The 23,774-nt window shown below is 43.0% G+C and overlaps 1 protein-coding gene across 1 annotated transcript in view; it reads left to right on the top strand.

Moving 5' to 3' along the window:
• PIEZO2 (piezo type mechanosensitive ion channel component 2) overlaps nt 1–23,774 on the top strand; it is a 339,105-nt gene that overhangs the window by 271,506 nt on the left and 43,825 nt on the right. The window contains exons 26-33 of the mRNA XM_057526094.1: nt 1,513–1,756; nt 3,948–4,044; nt 5,117–5,276; nt 9,222–9,311; nt 11,252–11,373; nt 12,456–12,527; nt 16,700–16,806; nt 21,704–21,818. Coding sequence (XP_057382077.1) covers nt 1,513–1,756; nt 3,948–4,044; nt 5,117–5,276; nt 9,222–9,311; nt 11,252–11,373; nt 12,456–12,527; nt 16,700–16,806; nt 21,704–21,818 — 1,007 coding nt within the window. The remainder of the gene's footprint in view (nt 1–1,512; nt 1,757–3,947; nt 4,045–5,116; nt 5,277–9,221; nt 9,312–11,251; nt 11,374–12,455; nt 12,528–16,699; nt 16,807–21,703; nt 21,819–23,774) is intronic.

Below are 23,774 nucleotides of genomic sequence, written 5' to 3'. Positions count from 1 at the left end.
ATTGCACCCCCAAAGGCAAGAATCATGGGGCAGGATGGCCCAGTGGTCTGGAAGCCGAACCTCCCACTTTTCCTCCGTCCTCCGTGGACAGCCTTCAGCGGCTCTGGAAATCAGCTGCCCCCGAACTCCAGGACAGCCCCGGGCCTCACTTGCTGCCCGGGAGCCCCGGAGGCTCCTCCGCAGAGCGTGTTGACTGGTGTTTCCGTGTCCTTCTCGCAAGCTTAGTTTTATGATTTCTGAACCTGAAGCAAGTCAGGGCTGAGGAGCGGAGGCCGGGCCTCCTGCAGGAGGAATTAACAGCTGCAGGCAGGGGAGGGAAATGTGTGGAAAACATACGGTGCACTAACACGCACGTGTTGCACGCGCACACACACACTCACAATCACGCCAGCAGCCCAGTTCCACCGACTTTAAGCCACGCACATCAGGAGGCCCTGTGGGCTTTCAGATCTCATCCCTGGACTGAGTCACTAACATTACCTGTGTGATCCTGGGATGCTGAGAAACACCGACATCTTATTCATTCTCCTGTGTGTTAAATCAAGGATGAGTGTAATATATTTTAGGAAAAAATCATAGAAACATTTAAAAGTGTTGAATGTTTTAGTCTAAGAAGAGTAAAGTTCAAAAGTTCGCTTATGTGACAGTGTTCCTCTAAGGCACAACTTATTCCCTGACGATGCTGGACAGTTGCACATATTTATCAGAGATGACTTGTTAACTCCCACAAAATAACTACTCTTTTATCAAATATCTGACCCACAATTGGTTCTTCCGTGCTTCTTTCCAAATCTGGGAAGAGAAACAACCAAAGCAAAACCTCCAAAACTGAGAGGCTGTAATTAAGTGAATACAGATGGGCCGATGGCCCAGGCCAGGGAAGCTGCGGCAACTGCTTTCATTGCGGGAGGATGGAGGCCTGAGCACCTGCCTCCTTCAGGGAGTTATAGTAGAAGAATGGCTCCCACATGTCAGCTGAGGGAGCTGCAGAGAAACTGTTGGACAGAGCCTGGATGCTCTGGGTCTGCTTGGGCAGAACTACCTCTCATCTGGAGGAGAGATTTTCACCTCTAGCAAAACCTTTGTCTTTGTTTTAATCCATTAATTTCCAGTTCATGGAAAGGAATCCCTTCTTAACTGTTCTCTTGCTCCAAGAGGCATCTGTATCTTAGAATTTCCTCGGCCTCCTATAGAAAGACAGAGAGGGTTTTGAGTACTCAGGGAGTAGGCAGAAAATGTTGCCACTTGTGGGAAGTTTGGCCCAAATTCGATGAAAATAAACATGCACATGGTGTTTTCACAAGGTACCACTCTGTCCATCACTAAGTGGGTGAGGGTTTCCTGTGGACCAGGCAGTGATCAGTGAGAGGTGAACACAGAGCTCCCAGGCTGGCCTGGACAGAGCCTCCAGACAGAGTCAGAAGGAGAGTGTGAATTTGTTCCTTCCTCAACTAGAATCTCCCGACTTGATTTGTGTTGTTGTTTGTGTCGTCTTTCGGTTCTGTTTTGCAGGTCGTACCTGGACATGTCCAAAGTGATCATCTTCAGCTACCTCTTCTGGTTCGTGCTCACCATCATCTTCATCACCGGGACGACCAGGATCAGCATCTTCTGCATGGGTTACCTGGTGGCCTGCTTCTACTTCCTGCTCTTTGGGGGCGATTTGCTGCTGAAGCCCATCAAGAGCATCCTGCGGTATTGGGACTGGCTGATTGCATACAACATCTTTGTGATCACGATGAAAAACATACTGTCGGTAAGTGGCTCCACTGTATAACACATTTGTGGTTTCAGCGTCAGAGTAAACGATCCATTCAGTGGTTATTAAAAGCCCGTGGCCCGTCACACTGCTCTCTTAAAAGCCCCAGGTAAGATGCTTGCAAACTCAGAATTCAAATGACCATTTATTACTCGTTGTTTTACCATATTAAGCAGAATCCTTTTTGCTCATTTCCACCCTCTCAAGGACAAGAGGATATGTATTCATAGGAATAAACTCTAAAATGTATTTTATTAATTAAAATCCATCCTTCTGAGGAATGATCAGTGATCATTCCTGCGATGGGCTACAGTGTGGCCCTTTTATGAGTTGAATCAGTCATGGGATGTCTTCAAAAATTGTATCATATTGGCTAAAAGCAACTCTTTTACCTAGAAAGAGCTGTGGAAGTGTAAATAGAATGGGCGCGGTTCTCCATGACACTGCTTGGGGTGGGGATGAGGAGGGATGGGCCCCTGAAGGCACAGATGTTTTATGAAGCCCTGAGATGAGGGTGGATGCAGGGGAAGCTTTATGGCTGATCTGAGCTTCAGCGTCTGGACTAGAAAGCAGCTAAGACAGTGGAGGGTTGAGACAAACACCTCCCGTCCACAGAACGTGGCTGCTTCTCTATTAAATATCCATGTTCCAGGGTGCATCGTAGATAAACTGCCCACGAGTCATGCCAGAATCACATGGATTCTTTTAGGCCACAAAGACACCTTTTAAACTATTTATTGTGTCAGGAAATTAAACAATGACCTTTCATGAGCTGAAGGAGTTAATCCACCTCTAGCTGCAACTTAAAGTGAATCCCAGGGCCTGCTACTCACCGGCTGTAACTGACAGTGCATTAGAAGAACAGTGATGTACGATTTCCTGCTTCTCCCCTTCCTGGTACTTACAGATGAGCTCACCAGGCAATTCTACTGGAAAGCATTTGACTTTTTTATTTTGACACATGCACTGCTGTGTTTAGAGGTCTGGGGAAGCCAAGTCTATGTAACCAGGAGTATGTATTTGAAGAATTTATTTTGTGTCCTGTCCATTAGAATGCTAAGTTTCTAGCTGATAGTAAAAATGATTTTTATTCATCAATTCAACCCCAGCAGTGTGTGTTTGCCTGTGGGGTGGTGTTGAGAGTTGTTGGAAAGGGGATGAGATAGGACAGGAGGTCACCCTTCCATCCTAAAACTGCTCTGATGGGCAGAGATCTGCGGCTGGAGGCTGATCCCTGTGACTGTTCCTGGAAAGTGTGTGGCTGCAGAACCACTCATTCATTCATTCGTTCTCTAAACCTGTTTGCAGACCTGATCTTTGCTAGGCACTGTTTTATATCTTGAAGAACTAGAGGTGAATAGCACTCAGATTTTACCCCTAAGGAACTCACATTCTAAAAGAGAAGATAGACTTTCTTATAAATAATTACAGTACACTCTGTTAATGCTCATTATCACAATATTTTAAGAAAGCAATACAAAGCAGAATGCCTAATTTCTGGCCTAGATAAGTTGGGAAGAGGCTTCCTGGAGGCGTTGCCATGTGAACCCATCAGAAACTTGAATTCAGGGGTGTCCAGGGAGACAGAGGGGGGAAGATATTCCCTGAGGAGGAGGCTATTTTCCCCCCTTGGGATGTGAACTTAACTGTGACAAGAAATCACTGTTATGAGACAACAACGTGACAGTCCACAAAGAAGTCTCCTTTACTCAGAGAACTGGCTGAAAAAGAATTGGCTCAAAGCACATACTCTGTTCCTGCTCTAAGAACTACACCAGGCAGCTTATGTTTGTGATCATCTCCTGGCAAATAGCATAGGTTTACTATGTCTGACTCTGTCTGACTCGTGAGAAAATAACTGCCAAAATCCCAGTCCTGGATCCGTGCTCACCCATTTGCCATCACAGAGTCAGTCTTGTTCCTACGATGGTCTAAGATTTCCTCTTTGGGAAGAGAGGAGCTTGCAAGTGCAGAAAGCATCACGTTCAGGGTTCTCCCCTTGCTCCTTGAGTTTAACTCCCTCAGGAAGTGAAACATCAAGCGCTCTACCCGGTGGGGACTGGATTTGGGGTCCCGTCCACCACCAGACTGGGACTTTGGGAATTCTTGCACGTGTTGGGATTGCAAGACATCAACCTTTTCTCTGGGTGCGGAGCTTCAGGATATGCCTTTCCCCTTCGTTTTTCAGATAGGAGCATGTGGCTATATTGAAAAATTGGTTCAAAATAGTTGCTGGTTGATCCAAGCTTTCAGCCTGGCCTGCACAGTCAAGGGCTACAAAATGCGTAAGTATGAAAAGCAAATTTGGGAACAAAAGGACAAAGAAGGAAGGGCAGTTGTATTGTTCTAATTTAAAAACTGGGCCGAAGCCCCTGAAGGGAAGAGGTGAAGGGATGTGAGTCAGCGTCTGCATGGAGCTGTGGGCTTGTGCCACGCTGGGGATCTGTGCTCAGGACACACACCCCCCCCCCCACCGCATCTCTCATCCTCTTCTACAAATGTCCCTGTCGCCCTCCCCAAGCAGGTCTAGGGGGCAGGTGTGGCCTTTAGCAACTCCTTGAACTTCCTTGAGTTACGATGGGAAGGGTCACAGATGCCCACACACACCTGTGACTGCTGCGGTTGGAATCTCGGTCATCAAAGTAGCTCTGCCTCCAGACCCCCCTCCTCCGAAGCTCAGAGAACCTCCACCGTGGGAAGGCAGTCGGGAGCAGCAACAGGGTGTCTGGAGTTAGATTCCCACCTGGACGGAGGCAGGAGTTCCATTTCCGCCCCTCTGCCTCTTGCATCAGAACCCTGGACAGCACCTCCATCCTCCTTGGCGCCCAGGATGGGGCCTTGAACATGACACCCCTCCCCCAACTCTGCCTTCCAAGCCTTGCTACACTTTGCAGAGGATGAGGAGGCACTGGAGTTTGTTCTGACTTAGGATCAGATGTGCTGTTGACACCCCTTCTTCCGATAGACCGTACCTGCTCCCCTGGCTACCCCTGGGGGAGCCCATTCCCAGAACATGTGTCTTTTTTGTACCAGAGATTTCCTCTGGCATTGGGACATGCAGGTGTTATTTCTCCATGGCCCTTACTGGGTGGGAGGGGTCCCTTTCCATCCTCTGCCTTACATTAGCAAGAGCTCACTTTGTGGTCAGCCTTGTGAATCAGTGCTGATACTGGATTTGAAGTGTGTGCCCTTGGCTGTGAATAAATCCACTCAGAGGGACTCAGTGCATCGGAAGTTTGCTCTTACACCTGTGTGATTTCCCAAGTCTGATCATGCCACAAGAGTTTATAAAATAACAATGAAAATGGGTGTAAATTTTAATTTTTTTCTTCTTTTTCTTTTTTTTTTTTGCCCCAGCTGATGATGATTCCTCGTGTAAACTACCCAGCGGGGAAGCGGGGATTATTTGGGACAGCATATGCTTTGCCTTCCTCCTGCTGCAGAGAAGAGTTTTCATGAGTTACTATTTCCTGCACGTCGTGGCGGATATTAAAGCTTCACAGATCCTGGCTTCGAGGTGGGTCAGGCCAAGGAATCAAGGGGTTTCTCTTAAGAAACCTGTCGGAAAGTGATATTGCACTCTGATTCCTGTCTGAGCTTGCTTGTAGAACCCACAAGAAATTAAGAGATCCCTTCCAGGAAAACTGATCCAAGAAGGCTTTAGCCCAAGGCCTTTAAGATCTAAAACAGAAGAGTAACAAGCAAGTCTTTGGAGGGAGTCACACCTTATGAGGACTGGGACACCCTTGAAGGTTAAAGATGGACTGGTTGTCTGAGCCCCTCGGTCCAGACCTCATCACTGGAGTGTAGGTCCTTCTGGCCTCGGTCAGAACAGGAACATAGGCCACGTCGGTCCAGAGTCTAGTCCGTCTCCCCCCACCCCCACCCCCACCCCCCGCCGCCACCTCGTTTTTAAGAAGAAACTCCTGAAGACAGAGAAAAACATAATCATCTGCGATTTTTCAGACCGTAGACAGAGGAACGTGTTACTCCAGCCTCACCCTAAACCCTTCCTATTTGTCTTTCCTTATCCCCTTCCTTTCAGGCTCTTTTTCCCCAACAACCTGATATTTTTCTTCTCTGGGCCAGTGGCACTGTTTGATTATTACTTTCTCCTTAGATTCCCCCTTTTTCCATTTTCTGCCCCCGATCGTATAGGTTTAGGGAAAAGACTGGGAAGAGAACTAGGTACTAAAGAGGATGCCATTGAGATGGGGGTCAAAGGGCAGCTGCATGATCCCCAAGAGCAAGCCTGTCTCTCAGACCCTGGCCCTGCCTCGATCCCATGGGACCCATGGTGCTAAACGACCTTATAAATGCTAGCATGTATCATATCAATTGCCAGTATTGATCATTCTGATTCTCTTTCTATACCACCAGTGTTCCCAGAGCCTATTTCTTCTCCTGCCAGGAGAAGCAAAATGTGTATTTCAAAGGTCCATTTAAAGGCTGAGAATTCCCAGCCTTTGTTAACTAACTTGGAGCCAAATAGGATGAGAACCCAGTTGGGCACCTACATTTTTTTTCTAACATCTTTATTGGAGTATAATTGCTTCACAATGGTGTGTTAGTTTCTGCTGTATAATAAAGTGAATCAGCTATACATATACATATATCCCCATATCTCCTCCCTCTTGCGTCTCCCTCTCACCGCCCCCATCCCACCCCTCTAGGTGGTCACAAAGTACTGAGCTGATCTCCCTGTGCTATGCGGCTGCTTCCCACTAGCTAGCTGTTTTACATTTGGTAGTGTATATATGTCCATGCCTCTCTCTCACTTCGTCCCAGCTTACCCTTCGGGCACCTACATTTAATCCGAGGAGGCTTGCTGCACCCTCAGCCCTCACCATGTAGATGGACGCTGACTTCATTTAGGGACAGTAATTTACCATTACAGTTGTTTTCCTAACACCCAGGACATCATTTGCAGAGCAGAACACAATGTCTCATCCCAGTAGTAACCTTATTTACTTGTATGTAGCAGCTGGTCCTTTTGCTAGCAAATGCGTCTTTCTCACCTTCCCCTAAAATTTGGTCCTTAGACTCTCAGGACATAATAGTAAGCCAGCATCTTTTTCTCAAAGTTGTTGCAATTATTCACAAAGCATATTCTTCCTGTTATAGAAACTGGTGGCTTTGGTCAGAGTATAGCTCATGCTTGTCAAAAAAAAAAGCCATGTCTTAATAAGCACTGAACTCACAATGCAACTTCCAAAGACTAGACATTCATTCATTCACTCGGTTGCCGGCTGCTCTGTTACGAGGAAGTGGATGCTTGCCGTGTGTGCCCTCCTAGAGCCTGCAGACGGGCAGGGAGATGGACCCGTCCACAAGCCGCGGCAGGTGGTGGGAACGCACGTGATGCAGGAGGCATCCGGACACCTGGGGATTGTAGGCAGGTGTGCAACCAGCCACGGGGCAGGACCAAGGCAGCCTCCATTCCAAGCTACAGCCTGAGGGATGAGCAGGAGTGAGAGGAGGAAGGTGCAGGAGGGAGGCAGCCGAGGGAGGTTACTGGGGGGTCGGAGTGCCTGACACACAGACAGGTGAAGATGAAGACAGTAAGTGGAGAGAAATAAGCTGCGGCAAGTTCAGATTATCAGGGGCCTTAGAACCACGTTTATGACTTTAGAAGTGGCTGCACTTGCTTTTCAGAAGCCCACTCTGCTTGTGGGCTGCAGGACAGATGGGGTCTAAGCAGGACCATAGGCGAAGGGGCCAGTTAGGTGGCTGCTCTGATGATCCAGGATGGAGATGATGGCCGGGACCAGGAAGGGATAAATTAAGATAGTTCAGAGGTGAAACTGGCACAGCTGGTAATCGATTGGTTGGCAGGGAGGTGGTGATGGGAAGGGAAGAGAGGAGGGTGCTGTGCCCAGGATTCTGGCCTCAGCAGGTGGGGGGGGGCAACCCCAAAGGTAGAGGGTCTGAGGAGCTCTCAGCCGGGAGCGGAGATGGGCTCCGATTGTGGAGCTGTGAGTCTCGTAAGCTTGTGAAACACATGCAGCCCGTCAGGAAGCCCTCGGGCAGCTGAGTGGACAGGTCTGGAGATGTGAGGAGACTTGAGGGTCATCGATATGCAGACGGTGTTGGGGCAGTGGAGTGATTGGAGCTGCCCGGAGAGAATGTGGAGGTGAGACAAGGACCCTGGGGAGCAGTCACACCTCAGAGATGGGTGGGGAGTCTGAGCCAGTAGGAGAGCGTGGGCCCGAGGACGGCCGCTTTAGAGCGGAAGTTCAGTAGACGAGATACACAGAGACAAGGCTGAACGCTGAAATCAGTGACCTCGACAGGTGGGGTCAGAGCCAAACAGCAACAAGTTTAGGTTGAGGTGACGGCTTGGGTACGGTGCCTGCAGGATATCTGACTGCAGGGACAGTGATACAAGGCCGTGCGTAGAAACCCGTGGGGTGTGCATGGTTCTTTTTCTAAGATGAGCAGACCTGAGCATGTTTGCATGCCTGTGGGCAGGATGCGGTGGGGATGGGAAGGTCGAGATGCAGGAAGAGGGGCCAAGAGGGAAGGCCAGGGCCCCTCAGGCTGCGGATGGGGAGGCACTGGCCATTGGCGTGGGCTGTCACCTCCTCCACGTCACCGCAGGAAAGGGCATCTGGGGTGGGTGGCAGGAGGCTGAGAATCATTGCCTCGTGTCTTTGTTCTCTCTGGAAAGCAAGCAGCTGGGTCGTCTGCCAGGAGTGAAAAGCCCTTGACAGAATTCTAGTTTGAGGAAAGTGTAAGGAGCTTGAAACAGCCGCTGTAGAAAAGCAGAATTTCCGGGCCATGGGGGAGGGGGCGGTTCGCCAGATCCTTTGCCCAGCCCTGCATTCTTGCACCGCTGACGCCCCGTCATCAGGCAGCACAGGACCGGCATCGCAATGGGCTCCCGCAGACTTGGGATTTGCCAGGTTGATGGGATGGACCCCAATGGGACAGAGCTGAGGATACTGAGAAGTTGATGAGCTCTAGGGGACCTGGAAGTGGCTTGAAAAGCGAGAAGGAACAGAAGGGAATGGAAGGACAGGAGGAGGAGAATCAAAGGGAGGGGGCTGGATGGCCCATCCCATTGCATTTCCCCTCACGAAGCCCCAGCTTGCTCCACGCCCTTTCCTGCTTACTGAGTAGAAAACGAACCTGAACTCACCCCTCCTTAAAGGTCCCCTCATGGGACGACCATAATGAGGGCAGGTCAGGGGGACAGACTTGAAGAGGCTTGCAGAGGCCTTGACAGTCTCAGAAAACACACACCGTTTTCTTTTCTCTTGTCCGCAGGGCTGTGAGCAGCCCCTCCCCCCAGGGGAGGCAGGAGGCGGTGCATGTCCATCCACAGGGAAGGGGCTCCCACTCCCAGCCAGGCAGCTGCCCCCAAAGAAATGTTTTCTAGCCCTTAGTAACTGTTGTCAGGGGAAGGTGGGTAACACCGATAAAAATGCTCATTTATTCCATGTTTCTGACTTTGTTTTAGGGGGGCTGAACTTTTCCAGGCCACGATTGTAAAGGCTGTAAAGGCAAGAATTGAGGAAGAGAAAAAGTCAATGGACCAGCTGAAGAGGCAGTAAGGATGCTTTCCTTTTATTTGGGGTTTGCCTGGTCCCATTCTGCCAGCTCTCAGCTCCCAGGGAGCCCCAAGCCCTGAGGAATCCATTTGTGGTAACTTTCACAACTGCCCAGGTGTTTGCTCTGGGTGTTGACTGAAATGGAAATGGTCCAAAGGAGGAGAGCATCGGGGTGGGGGGAAGGGGGCCGCCATGGGCAAGACCAATGTCAGGTCCTAGTTCAGATGCTTACTCTGGAGCCCTGGGCAGGTCTGTCGAATTCTCTGAATTCCAGTCTCCATTTTTAAATTAGGACTCACAGTTCTACCTGAGTATTGGTAAAGATTAAACAGTGAATGAATGAGAACGGGTCGTTCCCAGTAATACTCACTTGAAGTCCATCGTATCTGTGGGTTAAGTGAACAAATACAGAGTTCTTACTTTGGAAGGATCTTTAGACATAATGTAATCCAGTCTGTTTGGGAAGAAACCGATGACCCATATAATAGATGACTTAAAATCCACAACTAACCAGAGACAGCACTAGAAATACACCCCGAATTTCCCTGTATCCAGTTCAAGGCCTCCTTTCCCACCACACCATTCTGGAGAACTCAAGTAATGGACTGACTCCACCCAGGAGATCTGAGAATTCTTTCTTTATTTTTTTAATTAGCCCACTGAAAATAATTATTTTCTTAGAGTGAAATTTCTAGCAGTAAGTGGAACCTCTGAGGATTGCTAGTGCCTCACATGTTTGGGGCCAAGTTTAACAGCTGATGGCCATAGAATTCAAAACCTAGCCATTTTCTCTAAGAAAATGGAGATACTCTGTCAGCCCACCAGGAAAATTCCCTGAGTTTGCTAGGACTACTTCATTCCATCCTGACCTCATTTCCCAGCTTCTTTCCCTGTGCAAAAATATTTGCCAGTAAAAATTACACTATCCCATGGCATGGTTATTTTCACAATCAAAGATACGAGTTATGTAAAACTATATATGATGAAAATACAGTATGGTATAACTATTACTATTGTTGTTTCTAGCTATCTAAATCAGGTCTAGAGAAATAACAAATTTGAACCCACATGTAGAATGTGTTCCGAATTTCCCATAAGTGAGACGTGTTACTATAATTCATGTCACTGGATTTTTCCGTTTGTTTAAGAATGCATCCTCTCAAATGAGAGGTCAGAATAAAAAAGAACGAAGGCAGTGATCATTGCAAAAGATAAACTGAAAATATTATTTAAGCTGCCCAAAGCAGAAATGTCACTTAAGTCAGTTTAAAAACTTGGGCAATACATTCAGAATTTTAAGAAACTAAATTAAGAAATGAAACCTTTCAAAAAAAAAAAAAAAAGAAATGAAACCTTTCACGAGGGCAGATGTGGGAGAAAAAGCTCAGCATTGCAGTTTCTGAATAGACTTCCTGAATAAACAGACAAAAAGCTGCAATTCAGCATTTTTCCAGATCCAATAAGAGATTAGATTTGACATGGAGAAGAGTCGTAGGGTCTGATAAAATACTCGAGAACATTGGAGGAGCAACTTGCTATTTACAAAACAGTTCTCACACCCATACATCTTTTCACCTGACCTTCACAACAACTATGTGAGGCAGACAGTTAGTATCTAAAAAGATAAGAATGCAAAACCTGGGAGAATAAAGGATTTATATTTCATAATGTGCTGTGTTCAGAATGGCTTTGGTACGAGGTATAAGTGGACTTAAAGTATTTAGCATAATTACTATTGATCATATGATTGAGCTAGCATCTGTGTAGTGCAAAATAACATGGGTACAAAAAAACCCAAGGAGACACGTGTTGCTAATAAGTAACCATCCATAAGTCCCAAATGTTGACCACTTTGTCCATGATTTTAGCTGTTTGCATAAAAGGGTATAGGTAACTATGGGTGTGTTCTTGGCATTGCTGCTGCTGTTTTGTTGTACAGGATGGATCGCATCAAGGCCAGGCAACAGAAATACAAAAAGGGTAAGGAGAGGATGCTGAGCTTGACCCAGGAGTCGGGGGAAGGCCAGGACATCCAAAAACTCTCTGAAGAGGATGATGAAAGTATGTTGAAACATTTCCTTCTTAGCCCGAGTACCTTGATGTTGAGTAAAAGTATGATATTGGGTAGGGCTGTGAAATAATGTTACTTTTCATTCTGCCAGTTTTATCAATGTATCTTTTTAACTCAGCAAGTTTTATGTTCCCATTGTGAGTGGGATGCCTTTGTTTGTTTCATAAAGTACATATTTAATGAGTCTATGACTTTACAAGTATTCCCCTGTTCAGCAAGATGACTTTAATATAACCTAGCTTCTGTTTCACGGACGTGTGATTCTGAAGAAAATAGGATGAGTTTGCTTCATTTGTTCCTTTAGGGAAGATATTTAAGATATGCAGTCTACTGTTGCCTTTGATTTCTATAAATTTTATACAGAAATTAAATATGTAGGTCTCTGAATAATAGTAGTTAAAATATCATTCAATTATGATGTGTTCCAATGAAACTTAAGATGAAATACATATTTATTATATCTAATTTTAGATTTGTTATATCCAATTAAGTTTAAAAGTTCTTTTTAAAGATGTTTGAAGGTGATTTTCTGTTTGAAGGGACTAGAGAAACAATGCATGGTATTCTGCCAGCGCATAATATCTATTTATCAACAGTAAGTTTATATTTTTCCAACCATGCATTAAAATGATCACAAGAGAAATTTCTGGTTATTGGAATTATGCGTTTTAACAAATTATTTGCCACTGAATTGTTCTATAATATCTGGGTGATGCTTCTTTTCTGTTAATTCCATGGAAAATTTACTGTGAGATGCATTTTTGACAGATAATCCCTTCATTATTATATTTCTTTACATGCCCTCAATTACTAGAGAGAAAGTGAAAATGCGGCATTATGTTAATAGAAGACTGAATATTTAGCATTATGTTAATAGAAGACTGAATATTTACCTTGTGAAATCGGCTGTTGATCCATGTAAACTTTTCAGATTCAGTAGAGTCTCTTTTCCTGACTTATGATGTACTTTTGCAACTTGTCTAGATTTTGACAATTGAGTTGTTAAAGCGTGGTTTTCAAAGTTTGTTTTCTCACTTTCTAAGAATTAATATTTGGACATATTTTATTTTAGGAGAAGCAGACAAACAGAAAGCCAAGGGCAAAAAAAAGCAGTGGTGGCGGCCTTGGGTTGATCATGCTTCCAGTAGGTTTTCTTGATCCTCTTACAATTTCATCGATTCTAACCCTTATATCCTTGACCAGAATTCAGGCGTCCCCATGACCTGTGTGTTCCATGCATGGTTTGACGCTTGTGACTTGATAGGGGGTCAGAGGGTAGGAAATGTGATCCCTGTGGGTCTCTGAGCCCGACAGACGGAATCGTCCAGAGCAATCAGCTGATTACCCTGTGGCTTACGTGCTCCCAAGTACCACTTACGGGCTCAAAAAGGGAAGAGGGATTGATTACTGTGTTATCCAATTCTGAGGTCCAGAGTTCTGCTGAGATGTATTTGTTTCATGGCTGAAAACCCTTCTTAAAAATGAGTTTCAGCTCTTCCTGGGACTCTGCTTTAAGGAGAACCGCTATATTCGGAGTGTCCATGACCCTCTTTGTAAGGCACTTGGCGTGAATGCCAACGAGCACCAACGCCCTTCCCCCCCCCCACCCCGCCCCATTCCCAGAGCTTTGATTCCACTTGCATGTAAAATTTCTGGGCAATTTATTAAACATAAAGATGAGGACACCTTAAAACACATTTACTTTCTCACCCTGCCTCCTTCCCAGTTTCAAAACAGCTCTAAAACTACACTCTAAATTCAATGCCCAACATGTGGCCGGCCTCAGAGGCACCCGCAGCTCAGCCAGGACCAATTCAGAGCAAAGTCAGAAGATGGTTTTGGAAAAGCAGAGCTTCATAGCCACACAGAATTGGAGCATTTCCCCTGCTGATCACGAGAAAAAAAAAAATGGATGAGGAATCGTGGAACTCAGTGACTTTATCTGCTCTGCTTAGCAAAGGACACAGCACTCACTATTGGCGATGGTATTCTAATGGAATGATCCATTTCAATCTGGCCCTCCTTGAATTTGTTAGAATATTGAAAAATTATTAATTATCTTGCAAATTACTCATAATGTCTTCAGGCTTTTGCGTCTTATATTGTGTCTCGCTTACTGTAGCTAATGTAATCATACAAGTAATATCACCAAGGTCCGTAACATCAACAGGGTGATATTCAGAATCACTAGAAAATCACATAGATCAGAATCCTTTCCCTCACCTAATTCTTACTGTCATTTAGGTCTGGTATTGGCCTTTCACCCAAGAAATAATTTCCTAAAATCAGCAAGCCAGTTTGAGGAAGTGATATTCAAAATTTGCTCAGGATACCTGGATGTAATCAAATGTAATCCCAAAAATTGAATTTTAGCATTATGGTATAAAAAAAATCCATGAGTTCTAAAGAGTTTCATTTTATTTGCTGCTCAAGTCAAAAGACAAAGATTCAAGTTGAAATTCCATGTGACTCTTATGGTCCCCTGGTGTGTCAGTCATGCTAACAATCTCGTAGTGCAGATGCTGTGTGCCGATTTCTATCAAGTCACAAGTGAACTGTGCCGATCTTTCTGTTTTAAAGGACCCTTTGCTAGTTTAGAGAGACCTATCCATTTCAAAATGGTGTCATACTGATGTTTTGTCCTTTCATCCGGGGGGTACATTCCCACTGCAATCATTGTGGTTCTTTCCTTTGCTCATGTAAACATTGCATTTTGGAAGGAATTGGATATGGTCTTTGATCATCACCTTATGAGTTGGTTATCCTTGAAAGAACTTCTTCTGAAGGTTATTGACTTTAGATTTTCTGATTCATTTCACCCTCATTATATCAAGTTCTTGAAGGCTGGTATTACACTACCTGTGCCTGTTACAAGACTTCCAGTGCAATAATGCTGGGATGTGTGCCACTCATAGTTTGGAATCAGAGTCTGACTGTGGCGTTAAAATTTTTCTACAAAACATATTCCTTTTTACAAGCTGGTGAGGAAAGGAAAGGAATTGACATGAGGTTTATTTTGTAGACTGTGACGATTTCCAGAACTTTCCTGGAAGCACTTTATTGAAAGCCCTTTTTCTGATCTCTTGAGTCATTGGGCTTTTAAATATTCCTTAGAGGTGCCAAGTGTAAGAATAAGTGTCTTTGGAGTGCCCTTGTGTAAACCCATTGACGACGTAATAATGCTGTTACATTGTTCATATTATCGGTAAGCATCTGAGATGCTTAACATGGTCTGCAGGGGACACCCTCTCAGTTCCATATCTATGTGCACACAAACCATTGCATCATTGCTGTTCAATGATACCTTCCATCCTCGTGTAGTGGGTCTCCGTGCCAATTCTGTACAGCCTAAGTCAGTGCCAAGCGTCACTTTATTGTCAAATATCTGAAATAAAGGGCCAAGTTCCTTTGGGATACAAGTGGTGGGATTTTAAAAGTCATTTTCACACTCAGCCGTCAGCATCAGCATTCATGGTACATATATGGACCCAGGCTGGGGCAGGATAACTATGAGAACCCAGAAACGTATTTATAAGAGCTTCTCTACTTATTATTAGCAGATAGAACTTCAGAAAATATTCTCTGTTTCCTAGTTTTATTTCAATAACAATTTATAAAGGAATTGGAGACTTTTAAAATACTTCTTTTTTTGATGTGTTAATTGTACTTGTCACATACAAATTGGCAACATTTTTCAAATAATAAAAATCAGTGTTATGACTGTTTGTGATGAAAAATGTTTGGACTCAGTATCCACATGAAAAAAAGTTATTGAAGGTATGATTGAATACAATTGAAGCTATTGTTGATTTTAGAGCCTATAATGAGGGTAAAATGTTCAATATTGGAAATCTCGGTTTTTACCAAATGACCACGTGACGTCAAGTCCATGTGACTTTCCCTCAAATCTCTGAGCTTATCTGAAGTGTTACTTTCATGGTCGCCCTCACTGTCCAACAGAATGCTGTGACTTTGGTTTGTTCTTGCTTATTCTTACCTTATTTTGAATTGCGTTTATTTCCTCAGGCTTAGGCCCAGTCCTCTGGGCCTGGTTCTTTCTTCAAAATAAAAATAACAAATTACAGTGCTTCTGTTCAAGGATATAAGGCCCAATTCATTCACACTGCATCTTCATGATGGAGGCTTCAGATTTGTCTGAAATCTGGGCAAAATTATCCACTGTCGTGTTTAGTGATATTCAAGCAACTAATTTTCAACAAGCCAAGGTTCCCCATTACCTTACAACAGATAAGTCCAAAGGATAAATAAAGACATCACATGATGTCATCCAAAAGACACCTCAGCATTTGAAAACACAAATATAACTTGAAAATATGAATATGTTTTCCTGCAATGATGGTACAGTTCTTGTAGCATCAGAAATGCACATGCTGGGTCTCTTTTCTCTGATAAAGTAATGATCAAATTGATAAAGATTCCATTCTCAAACTTCTTTAACTCTCTGAACATTTCAGCTCTCTCTGCTCCCGTGCTTAAGATAGCCATATGTCCTGGTAGGGACAGTGTCAGGCAAGCCAAGGACGATCCACACTGTTTGTGCTTTGGGTCTTATGGTCGGTACAGTTCTCCTCGAAATTCAGTAAGTGACTGAGGGCTCCTGGTTGACCAGAAGCCTCACAGCGCTAAACTGTGTGGACCATGTCTGCTGGGCCTCCATCTGTCCCATCCTAGGTGTAGGAACAGCCAGAGTGTGGTGGTGGTGCTCTGTTTTTGATGTTACCTGCCCATTTGCTCCTCATGACAATGTGTGATTTTTTTAAAAACTCTTTCAAATGTCTTGCCATCTGTGTTACGGCCCCGTATCTGCATAATATGAAGTGAAGGAGAAGGCAGGTGACACTGATTCTTGGTCCTGAATCATCCTGATTAGCTTTGCTACAGCAGTTTGGACCCATTCAGACAACACCAAAGCCTCTGCTTCACTTTGGCCTTGCCTAAAGGCCCCAAAGTGCTGAATTGTGACACGATAATAGTTTTCAGTCCTTTGGCCATCTTGGTAACAAAAGCAGTTGCTGCAGAGTTGATCTGGTGCATCTGTGTAAAATTTGTTATGAAAAAGGAAGAAAACGCCAGATGAATGCAGCAGCGGCCAGGTCTCCTTGGAGGCCTGGACAAGGCCTGGTGCTCTGCAGACCACATAGCACCTCCTCATCTCCTGTTTCCTCCACCCCACCAACGTCTCTTGCTGTGGTCCTTTGAAGGACAATTTGTGTGTCTTTGGGGGCATTTCATTCATACGCCCCCAGTTATCTCATATCTCTTCCAAGGAATAAGTAAATATTTTGTTCTGCTTAGTGGTCAGGAGTGGAGATTACTATTTGTTTGAAACGGACAGTGAAGAGGAGGAAGAGGAAGAATTAAAAAAGGAAGATGAAGAGCCTCCACGAAGGTCAGCTTTCCAGGTAATTACGGGGATGAGGGAATCACGGTCTTTGCTAGTTGAAGAGTTTTTCTTTTTGACAGACCTTGATTGCAGACCTAGATTTCTTCTGCTGTGTTCATATGTTGTAGCTTCCAGAAGCTTCTGATTTACATCTGAAATAGTGTGTCCCGTCCTGCTGCGTGCTGTCAGCGTTGCCATCATTACTGCAAGAGTTGCTGCAAGAGCACTGGTCCAGCCAGGGCTTCGTTCTTTTGCATCAAAAAAAAAAAAAATCTGATGCTCTAAACAAAAATAAGGCTTCCTTGGGTGAACTTTCTTTTGCTGGCCTTGCTTTGGATTGTTTGAGTGGACTTCTAGTTCCATAGGTGAAATAGCTGACCATGAAAATAAAATCCCTGCTTTGTTGTGAAAACAAACGGTCATTTCAGTGTTACTTCAAATTTTGCAAATCAGTTCCATTTGTATTGCTAAAGATTTTAGAATGTATTAAAATCATGGAAACCTCCAGCCCAGTTTTGACGTTCTCAGCTTAACTGCCTTTCTTTTTCAGAGCCTGCTGTATCGTTCTCGGTGATATGAATCACCAGCCTAGTATCGTGTATCCAGTGAATGTATAGTGCTTGTTAAAGTTGTGGGCTTGTCAGTAGAGTTACCTATGGGATGAAAACTTGGTATAGATTTCTGTTACAAAGGAGCGCATATAGGACTTTCTTTCCCATTTGTTAGACTACAAGGCACACAGAAGGATGTCCATCCTGGCTCATGATGTGTCCATGAGAAGGCCATTGTCAGCTTGTTGGCCAGGTCTTCCCAAGCTGGCAGGTTACCTCCACCCCTGTCTTCCCAATGAAATTGAAGAACTAAATTATTCACCAGGACACCTTGCTCTGATGCTTTGTCACCAGCCCCGTTGCCTCCTGTGTGTGTTTCTTGATGACAGTGTCTGTGTGCATGTGTGTAGCTGGCTTATCGAATACTAATGACTTGACTTGTTTATTTTTATTCCAACGAGTTTTCTTCTAACCATCACTCATCATGCAGCAGAGGAGAGAACATGACCATCTTCACCATTTTTACAGATTACATGAACGATAGGCTATTTTCTTTATTCCTAACCTACAAGCAGGGTACATTTTATTCCACATTCAGTGATGAGCACGCCTTAACCTAGTCGATGTAATTATAGAGACAACTCATACCGATGTCATATATTAAGTGATCAGTTTTTGGTTTTTTTCTACTAATTACTCTTGCTTTGTCCTTCTTTGTAGAGAGCTATTGGGAAGTTTGCGTCAGCCATTTTAGCCTTGCCAAAGTCTGTCATTAAACTTCCCAAAACTATTCTTCAGTATTTAATCAGAGCTGCAAAGGTATTTGATGTTTTACTGATGTGTGGTGTGTGGCCCTCCGCTCTGTAGACCTTTAGACGAGCAGATCCCGTTGCTCCACATCTGTGTTTTCCCTGTTCTATACATCGTATGATGAAGGAATTAGAAGAATTTAAAATATCAGGCAAACTTTTCCAAAAACTGTTCTGAGAAGACAAATTTCTTATCATGTGTTTTTCGGTGGACATCAGAGCCGATTAAAAAAATAGAAAGAGAAAATGCAGATACAGATCTAATTTCTGCCCTTCTCGTAGTTTCGCCTAAGTCACATCTTGTGTTAAAAGGTCACATCTGGTTGCATGCATCAGATATGATGTGTCAGAGTATGATCATTTTTCTCAGAAAGCTGGTAAAATTAAGAATCAGTAATAAAAGACTCATTTTGCTCCATCTCCTTTTTGACTCCCTTTTAAGCCTCCATCTTCCTAAATTGGACTCTTCTGGCATCTTCTGCCCTGCGTTCAGCATCTCTCTTCACTGGGCTGAGCTGCCGTGGATGGTCCATGCGGCCTCCACACTCCATGTCGTTAGGGATGCTGCTGAATAAACTGTTACAGTTATTTGTTGATTCACCCAGGAAACAACAGAAAGTATCCAGCTACCTATGCTGTGGTCACTAAGTTACTGGAAATCGTAAATAATGAATCGCTATTCTTGTACTTTATAGAAAGCCATTTCTCCTGCCTTAATCTGGAGTAAGCACTTGAACTAATACAATGTTCCTCCCGGGTTTGGATAGCGAGGGAGACCTTTGCTTCTCACCTTTCACCTGGGGGTCTTATTTAAGTGCAGGTTATTTAGATTCAGCAGGTCCAGTGGGACCTGAAATTCTATGTTTTTCTCAAGCTCCCAGGTGAAGTGTAAATGCTGGTTTGCCTTGAGTAGCAGGGTCTAGACCTCTGGGCTCCCTCCCTTTTTAAAATGCCAGGATTCTGACTTTTAGTTTAATATTCCCTGCTGCCACGTCCCTGGGTTTCTTTTCCTCCCCCCTTTTATGACGGCACTATGAGTCTCTCCATTCATATTTAAGAATTTATATGAAAGACTACAATGTGATTATCCCCCATCTTACCGTAAAAAAAAAAAAATTGTTACTGGCAACAAAAAGAAAGGTCTGGATCACAACTGAATTAAAGAACATTTTAGAAAACAACCAATTTCAGTTAAAGATCTACACTTCCATAAAGTTCTCTCCTGTTTCAAAAATTAAATGTATTTTGCATAAGAAGTTTTCAGTCAAAGGAATCCCATTTCCCTAACATCTATGGTGAAATCACTTAGGGTAGAGTCTGAGATGAAGTTGGGCTAGTGGCAGCAGCAGTTGGAGAAGCCAGACCTCATTTATGCACATTTTTATGTGTTTTTCTGCTTAGGATTAGTGTGCGTGTGTCTTTTCTCCAGAGACACCATGACACTGGGTGATAGTTACCTCTGTGACTTCAGAATTGAGATGTTTCAGAATGAAACTTAACTCAGTGTCTCAACTCTGTAAGAATTGGGATGTTTCTTCTTCCTTTTTCATTATCAACTTTTTCCTGAAACAGCTGGCCTGATCCTCTGTCCGATGTTCCTGGAACTGTAAAATATTTGTATTTCCAAACATCGACATGGAGATCATTTACCTACAAATGAGGACTTGTCATAATAGTCTCTCCGTCCCTCCTTTCCCCTTATTTGCATGATCCAAACTCTCATCTCAGTGAGAAAGCACCAACAGGATCAATCATTTAAGGGCCACACGTAGCACCAGGAATGCCTTTCCAATAAGGCAACATCTGAGTGGCCCGAGCCCTTTCTACGAGACTCCTTCAGTTCTGTCCTGAACCCACCCTGCTCTCTCCTTCCCACCGTCCCTCCCAGAGGCTTCATTTTTCTTCAGAGCAAAAGACTTGTGCACCTAATACATTCACAAATCCTGAATCACTTTCTTATTTTCTACTTTGGCATTCTTGTATTATCTAAAACCAGTATCATAATAACACTTTTTTAAAGGAAATGTCACCATATGTATCTGTTAAGCCTGAAAATTTCTCGAGTTTAGCAGTTCAGAATTTTTTAAAAAATCAATATTTTGCCGAAGCAAGTTTGCCTGTTAACATCCTAAACCTCAGAGATACTCTTAATAGAATTCCCAATTAACACGCTCAATAAACATCGACCATAAATTCCTTTTTTTGTTGCTTCTTCAAATTCCAATTCATCTTCTCACTTTCCAAAATACGTTTTTGGCATAAAATAGGATAATTTTTTGCCTCCTGGGTTTATTATTCAGAAACTGTACAGATCTTACATGTGTGTGAATTGCCCATAAGATTCAGATTTCTACCTGTGAAGAAAAAGGAAATGTTCTGTCTTAGTAACCCATGACCTTTACATTTCCATGTATGGAAAAGTTGAATCCCTCTTTATTTTTACAATGCCAGTGGTTTGCTTACACTCTGTTTTTCAAAGATTTCAGAAAGCTGAAAATAATATAGAATAAAATGAAAGTGTCTGGGTTTTCAAGCACCCCCAGGAAACATTCCTTTAACTTTATCTTCATAATAGAAAACCCAGCTTCCCTGAGACCAGGTGTGTGTGGGTGCACGCAGAGCATGCTGCTCGGCTTTGAGGTTGTGGATGGCTGACTTTGCGTATCAGGGTTTTCTTTCTGTTCCTTCTGCATGACTTGGGATACTGTTGGTGGGCGGGCTGTTCACAATTGCTCTATTACGGTTATTGGTTGTACTGTATTAATGCAACTGTTTTTAGCTATTGAACAAAAATGACAAAAGGCAACCAGAGGCACCCCAGTTTTCCTTCTGTACCATTCTGGAATAACCCCTTAACCTTCATATCACATTATTTTTCCTCTCCAAATACTAATCAATCTACAAAGCCCTTTCTCAAGTTACTGGTAATAGCTGTTATTCACAAGAGAGAGTATTGGGAATTCCCTGGTGGTCCAGTGGTTAGGGCTCCATGCTTCCACTGCAGGGGACACAGGTTCGATCCCTGGTCGGGGAACTAAGATCCTGCAAGCTGAGTGGCATGGCAGAAAAACAAAACAAAACAGAAAAAAGAAGAGAGAGTATCAAACATGCAAAAGTATTTTCCCAAAGTAAATGAACAAAAGATATTTTGGGTTTAACTCAAAGTTTATTTGTGCCGGGAGAAAACGAATGACACTTAGCCAGGCTTCCAGCTTATTCCTAGCGTGTATAATGCAATAGAATCAGGAACTAAGTATCACAAATGGTGGTGGGATGTGGGGATGTGGGAGAAATGGTGGTTTGTAGACCCAAAGTATTTCATGATTGTCTGATACCGAACAAAATATATGCCTACAACATCTGTTTTCACACTTTATTTCATGATAATGGAAATAGCACAGGTCAGCTCAGTGTATTGAGGGATATGTGAAAGGGAAGTTTAGTTTGTGTTGAGAGAAAAAAAAAATTCTGAAAGTCAGGCAGCTTGGTATTGGTCCCTTTTCTTTTAATTCAGCTTATTAAAAATCCAGAAAATAATGGTGCTTTCTCCCTTCAGTTTGTTTATCAAGCCTGGATTACTGACCCTAAAACAGCACTCCGACAGAGGCGCAAAGAGAAAAAAAGATCTGCAAAAGAAGAACAGAAAAGAAGGAGAAAAGGATCTGGGGACGGTGAGTGATGAATGCAGCAGCACCCCTGCTTCTGTGACCTTGAACACAAATAAGGAACTGCAAAGGACAAGCTTGGGAGGAATGAAATTCTTGACTTCTAAAGAGTGCAAAGAGTTTTACTTACCCTTCATTATTCAGGTCTTGGAATAAATTAAAACATGAATTTAAGTTAAGGTGCATTTTATAAAGTGAGAAGAGAGAGAGAAGCAAAATAAACCTGAAGAAAGTAGAAGGAAAGTAATCATTTTTAGGTGGATATTAAGTCATAGAAAAGAAATATAAGACAGGACCTGATTATTAAGTGAAAAGCTGTTCTTGGAAAAAACTAATGATAAAGATGAACCTATGGAAATTTGATCAAGAAAAAAAGGGAAAGCACAATTAAGGAGAAGTCAGGAACCAAAATGGAACATAACCACCCGTGCCATATTCAACATTATACTGATTCATTTGAAAACATATGATAGGAACACATCTCTAAGGGGGAAAAGAATTCCAAACGACAATAAAACACACCAAAAGCAAAGTTAAAGAGCAAGTGGGGCAATCAGGAAAAATATTTTCATTATATATCAGACTAAAGATTAGTGTTCCGGATGTATTAAGAACTTCTAAAAATCAGTAAAAGAAAAATTCAACCCAATGAATGAACGGATGTGAAAAACAATTCAAGATCAGAAAATAGAAATGGCCAAAAGGAGCTCAATTTCACTAGTAGTACAAGAAACACAAACTAAATATTTTGACATACTGTTTTTTTAACCTATTGGATTGGCAAGAACCTAAACATTTGATAATATCGCTGTTTGGAGCTAGTGGGAGCATACATATTTGTGGTGTTCTAAAGCAGCATATCCACTTTGAAGAGCAGGTGTCAGTATCCATGAAAATTTTAAATGTGTGTCTCCTACCAGAGATCTGTCCCATCTCCAGGTGTATGGCTTAACTTGAATCAATATTTACACATGAGCACAAGCACACGTGTCTAAGAATATTCATCAGACATTATTTATAACTAACAAAAATTTGGAAACATCCTGAATGCCCACGTAAAGAAGAAGAATCAAGTAAATTATGTTACCAATGTATTACAGCATACGATTTAGTCATTTAAAAAATGAGATGGGCTACTTTGAACTGACTTGGAGAACAATTTCTGACATATTGTTAAATGAAAAGCATTATGTTGCAAACTGGCATGCACATTATGAAACCATTTATGAAACAAAGGAAACCAAAGTGCCTCCAGACAATATTTTGCATTTTTAATGGGTACATATAGTCGTGTATAAATGCCAGAGGAAGATCAGGAAGAATACTTAGCAAGTTAATTACAGTGGTGACTTCTGGCAGAGGAGGGGAGAGACTGAGATTAAGGGGTAGGATTAAAGGGAACTTTAGGCTTGTTATATTTTAGTTCTTTACAAAGAAAATGTATATATAGATTCTTTGTGAAATTAAAAATGTATTCAAAAAAGAAAAGGAAAACGTAATTTCTAATGGAACTCTTAATTGCAAAGCTGTTCTCCTTTTTGACCATTCTGGTCCCTGCTACCTCCTGGTAGCTTTTATTTTATTTTACTTTATTGGTTAAAAAGGCAAAGTTAAGACACAGGCAATGTAGCAAGTCAAGCAATAAAGAAGTGGATGCACAGTCTGGCCTTGAAAGCTACCCTAAGGCACCAAACCCTTGCATTGGTTGTGCTCTCTTCCACCCCTTTCCTGTGATGTACAGGCAATGTTTCCTTTGTTTCAAAAATGAGTCCATGCCGTCCAAATTCTCCTGTACGTTCATTAGCAATGTATCATGAACACTTCTCCAATTAAGTATTTATAAAACTATATCATCCTTTTTTAATAGCTGCAAAATATTCTTTAATATGCATATGCATAATTTATCCAAATCTTCCATCACTAATGGACATAAGGTTTGCTTCCAGATTTTGCCACAATTAA

The sequence above is a fragment of the Balaenoptera acutorostrata genome, chromosome 13 (assembly GCF_949987535.1).
Source record: "Balaenoptera acutorostrata chromosome 13, mBalAcu1.1, whole genome shotgun sequence".
In the NCBI taxonomy this organism is placed as follows: Eukaryota; Metazoa; Chordata; class Mammalia; order Artiodactyla; family Balaenopteridae; genus Balaenoptera; species Balaenoptera acutorostrata.
This window is presented reverse-complemented; position numbering and strand designations above follow the sequence as displayed.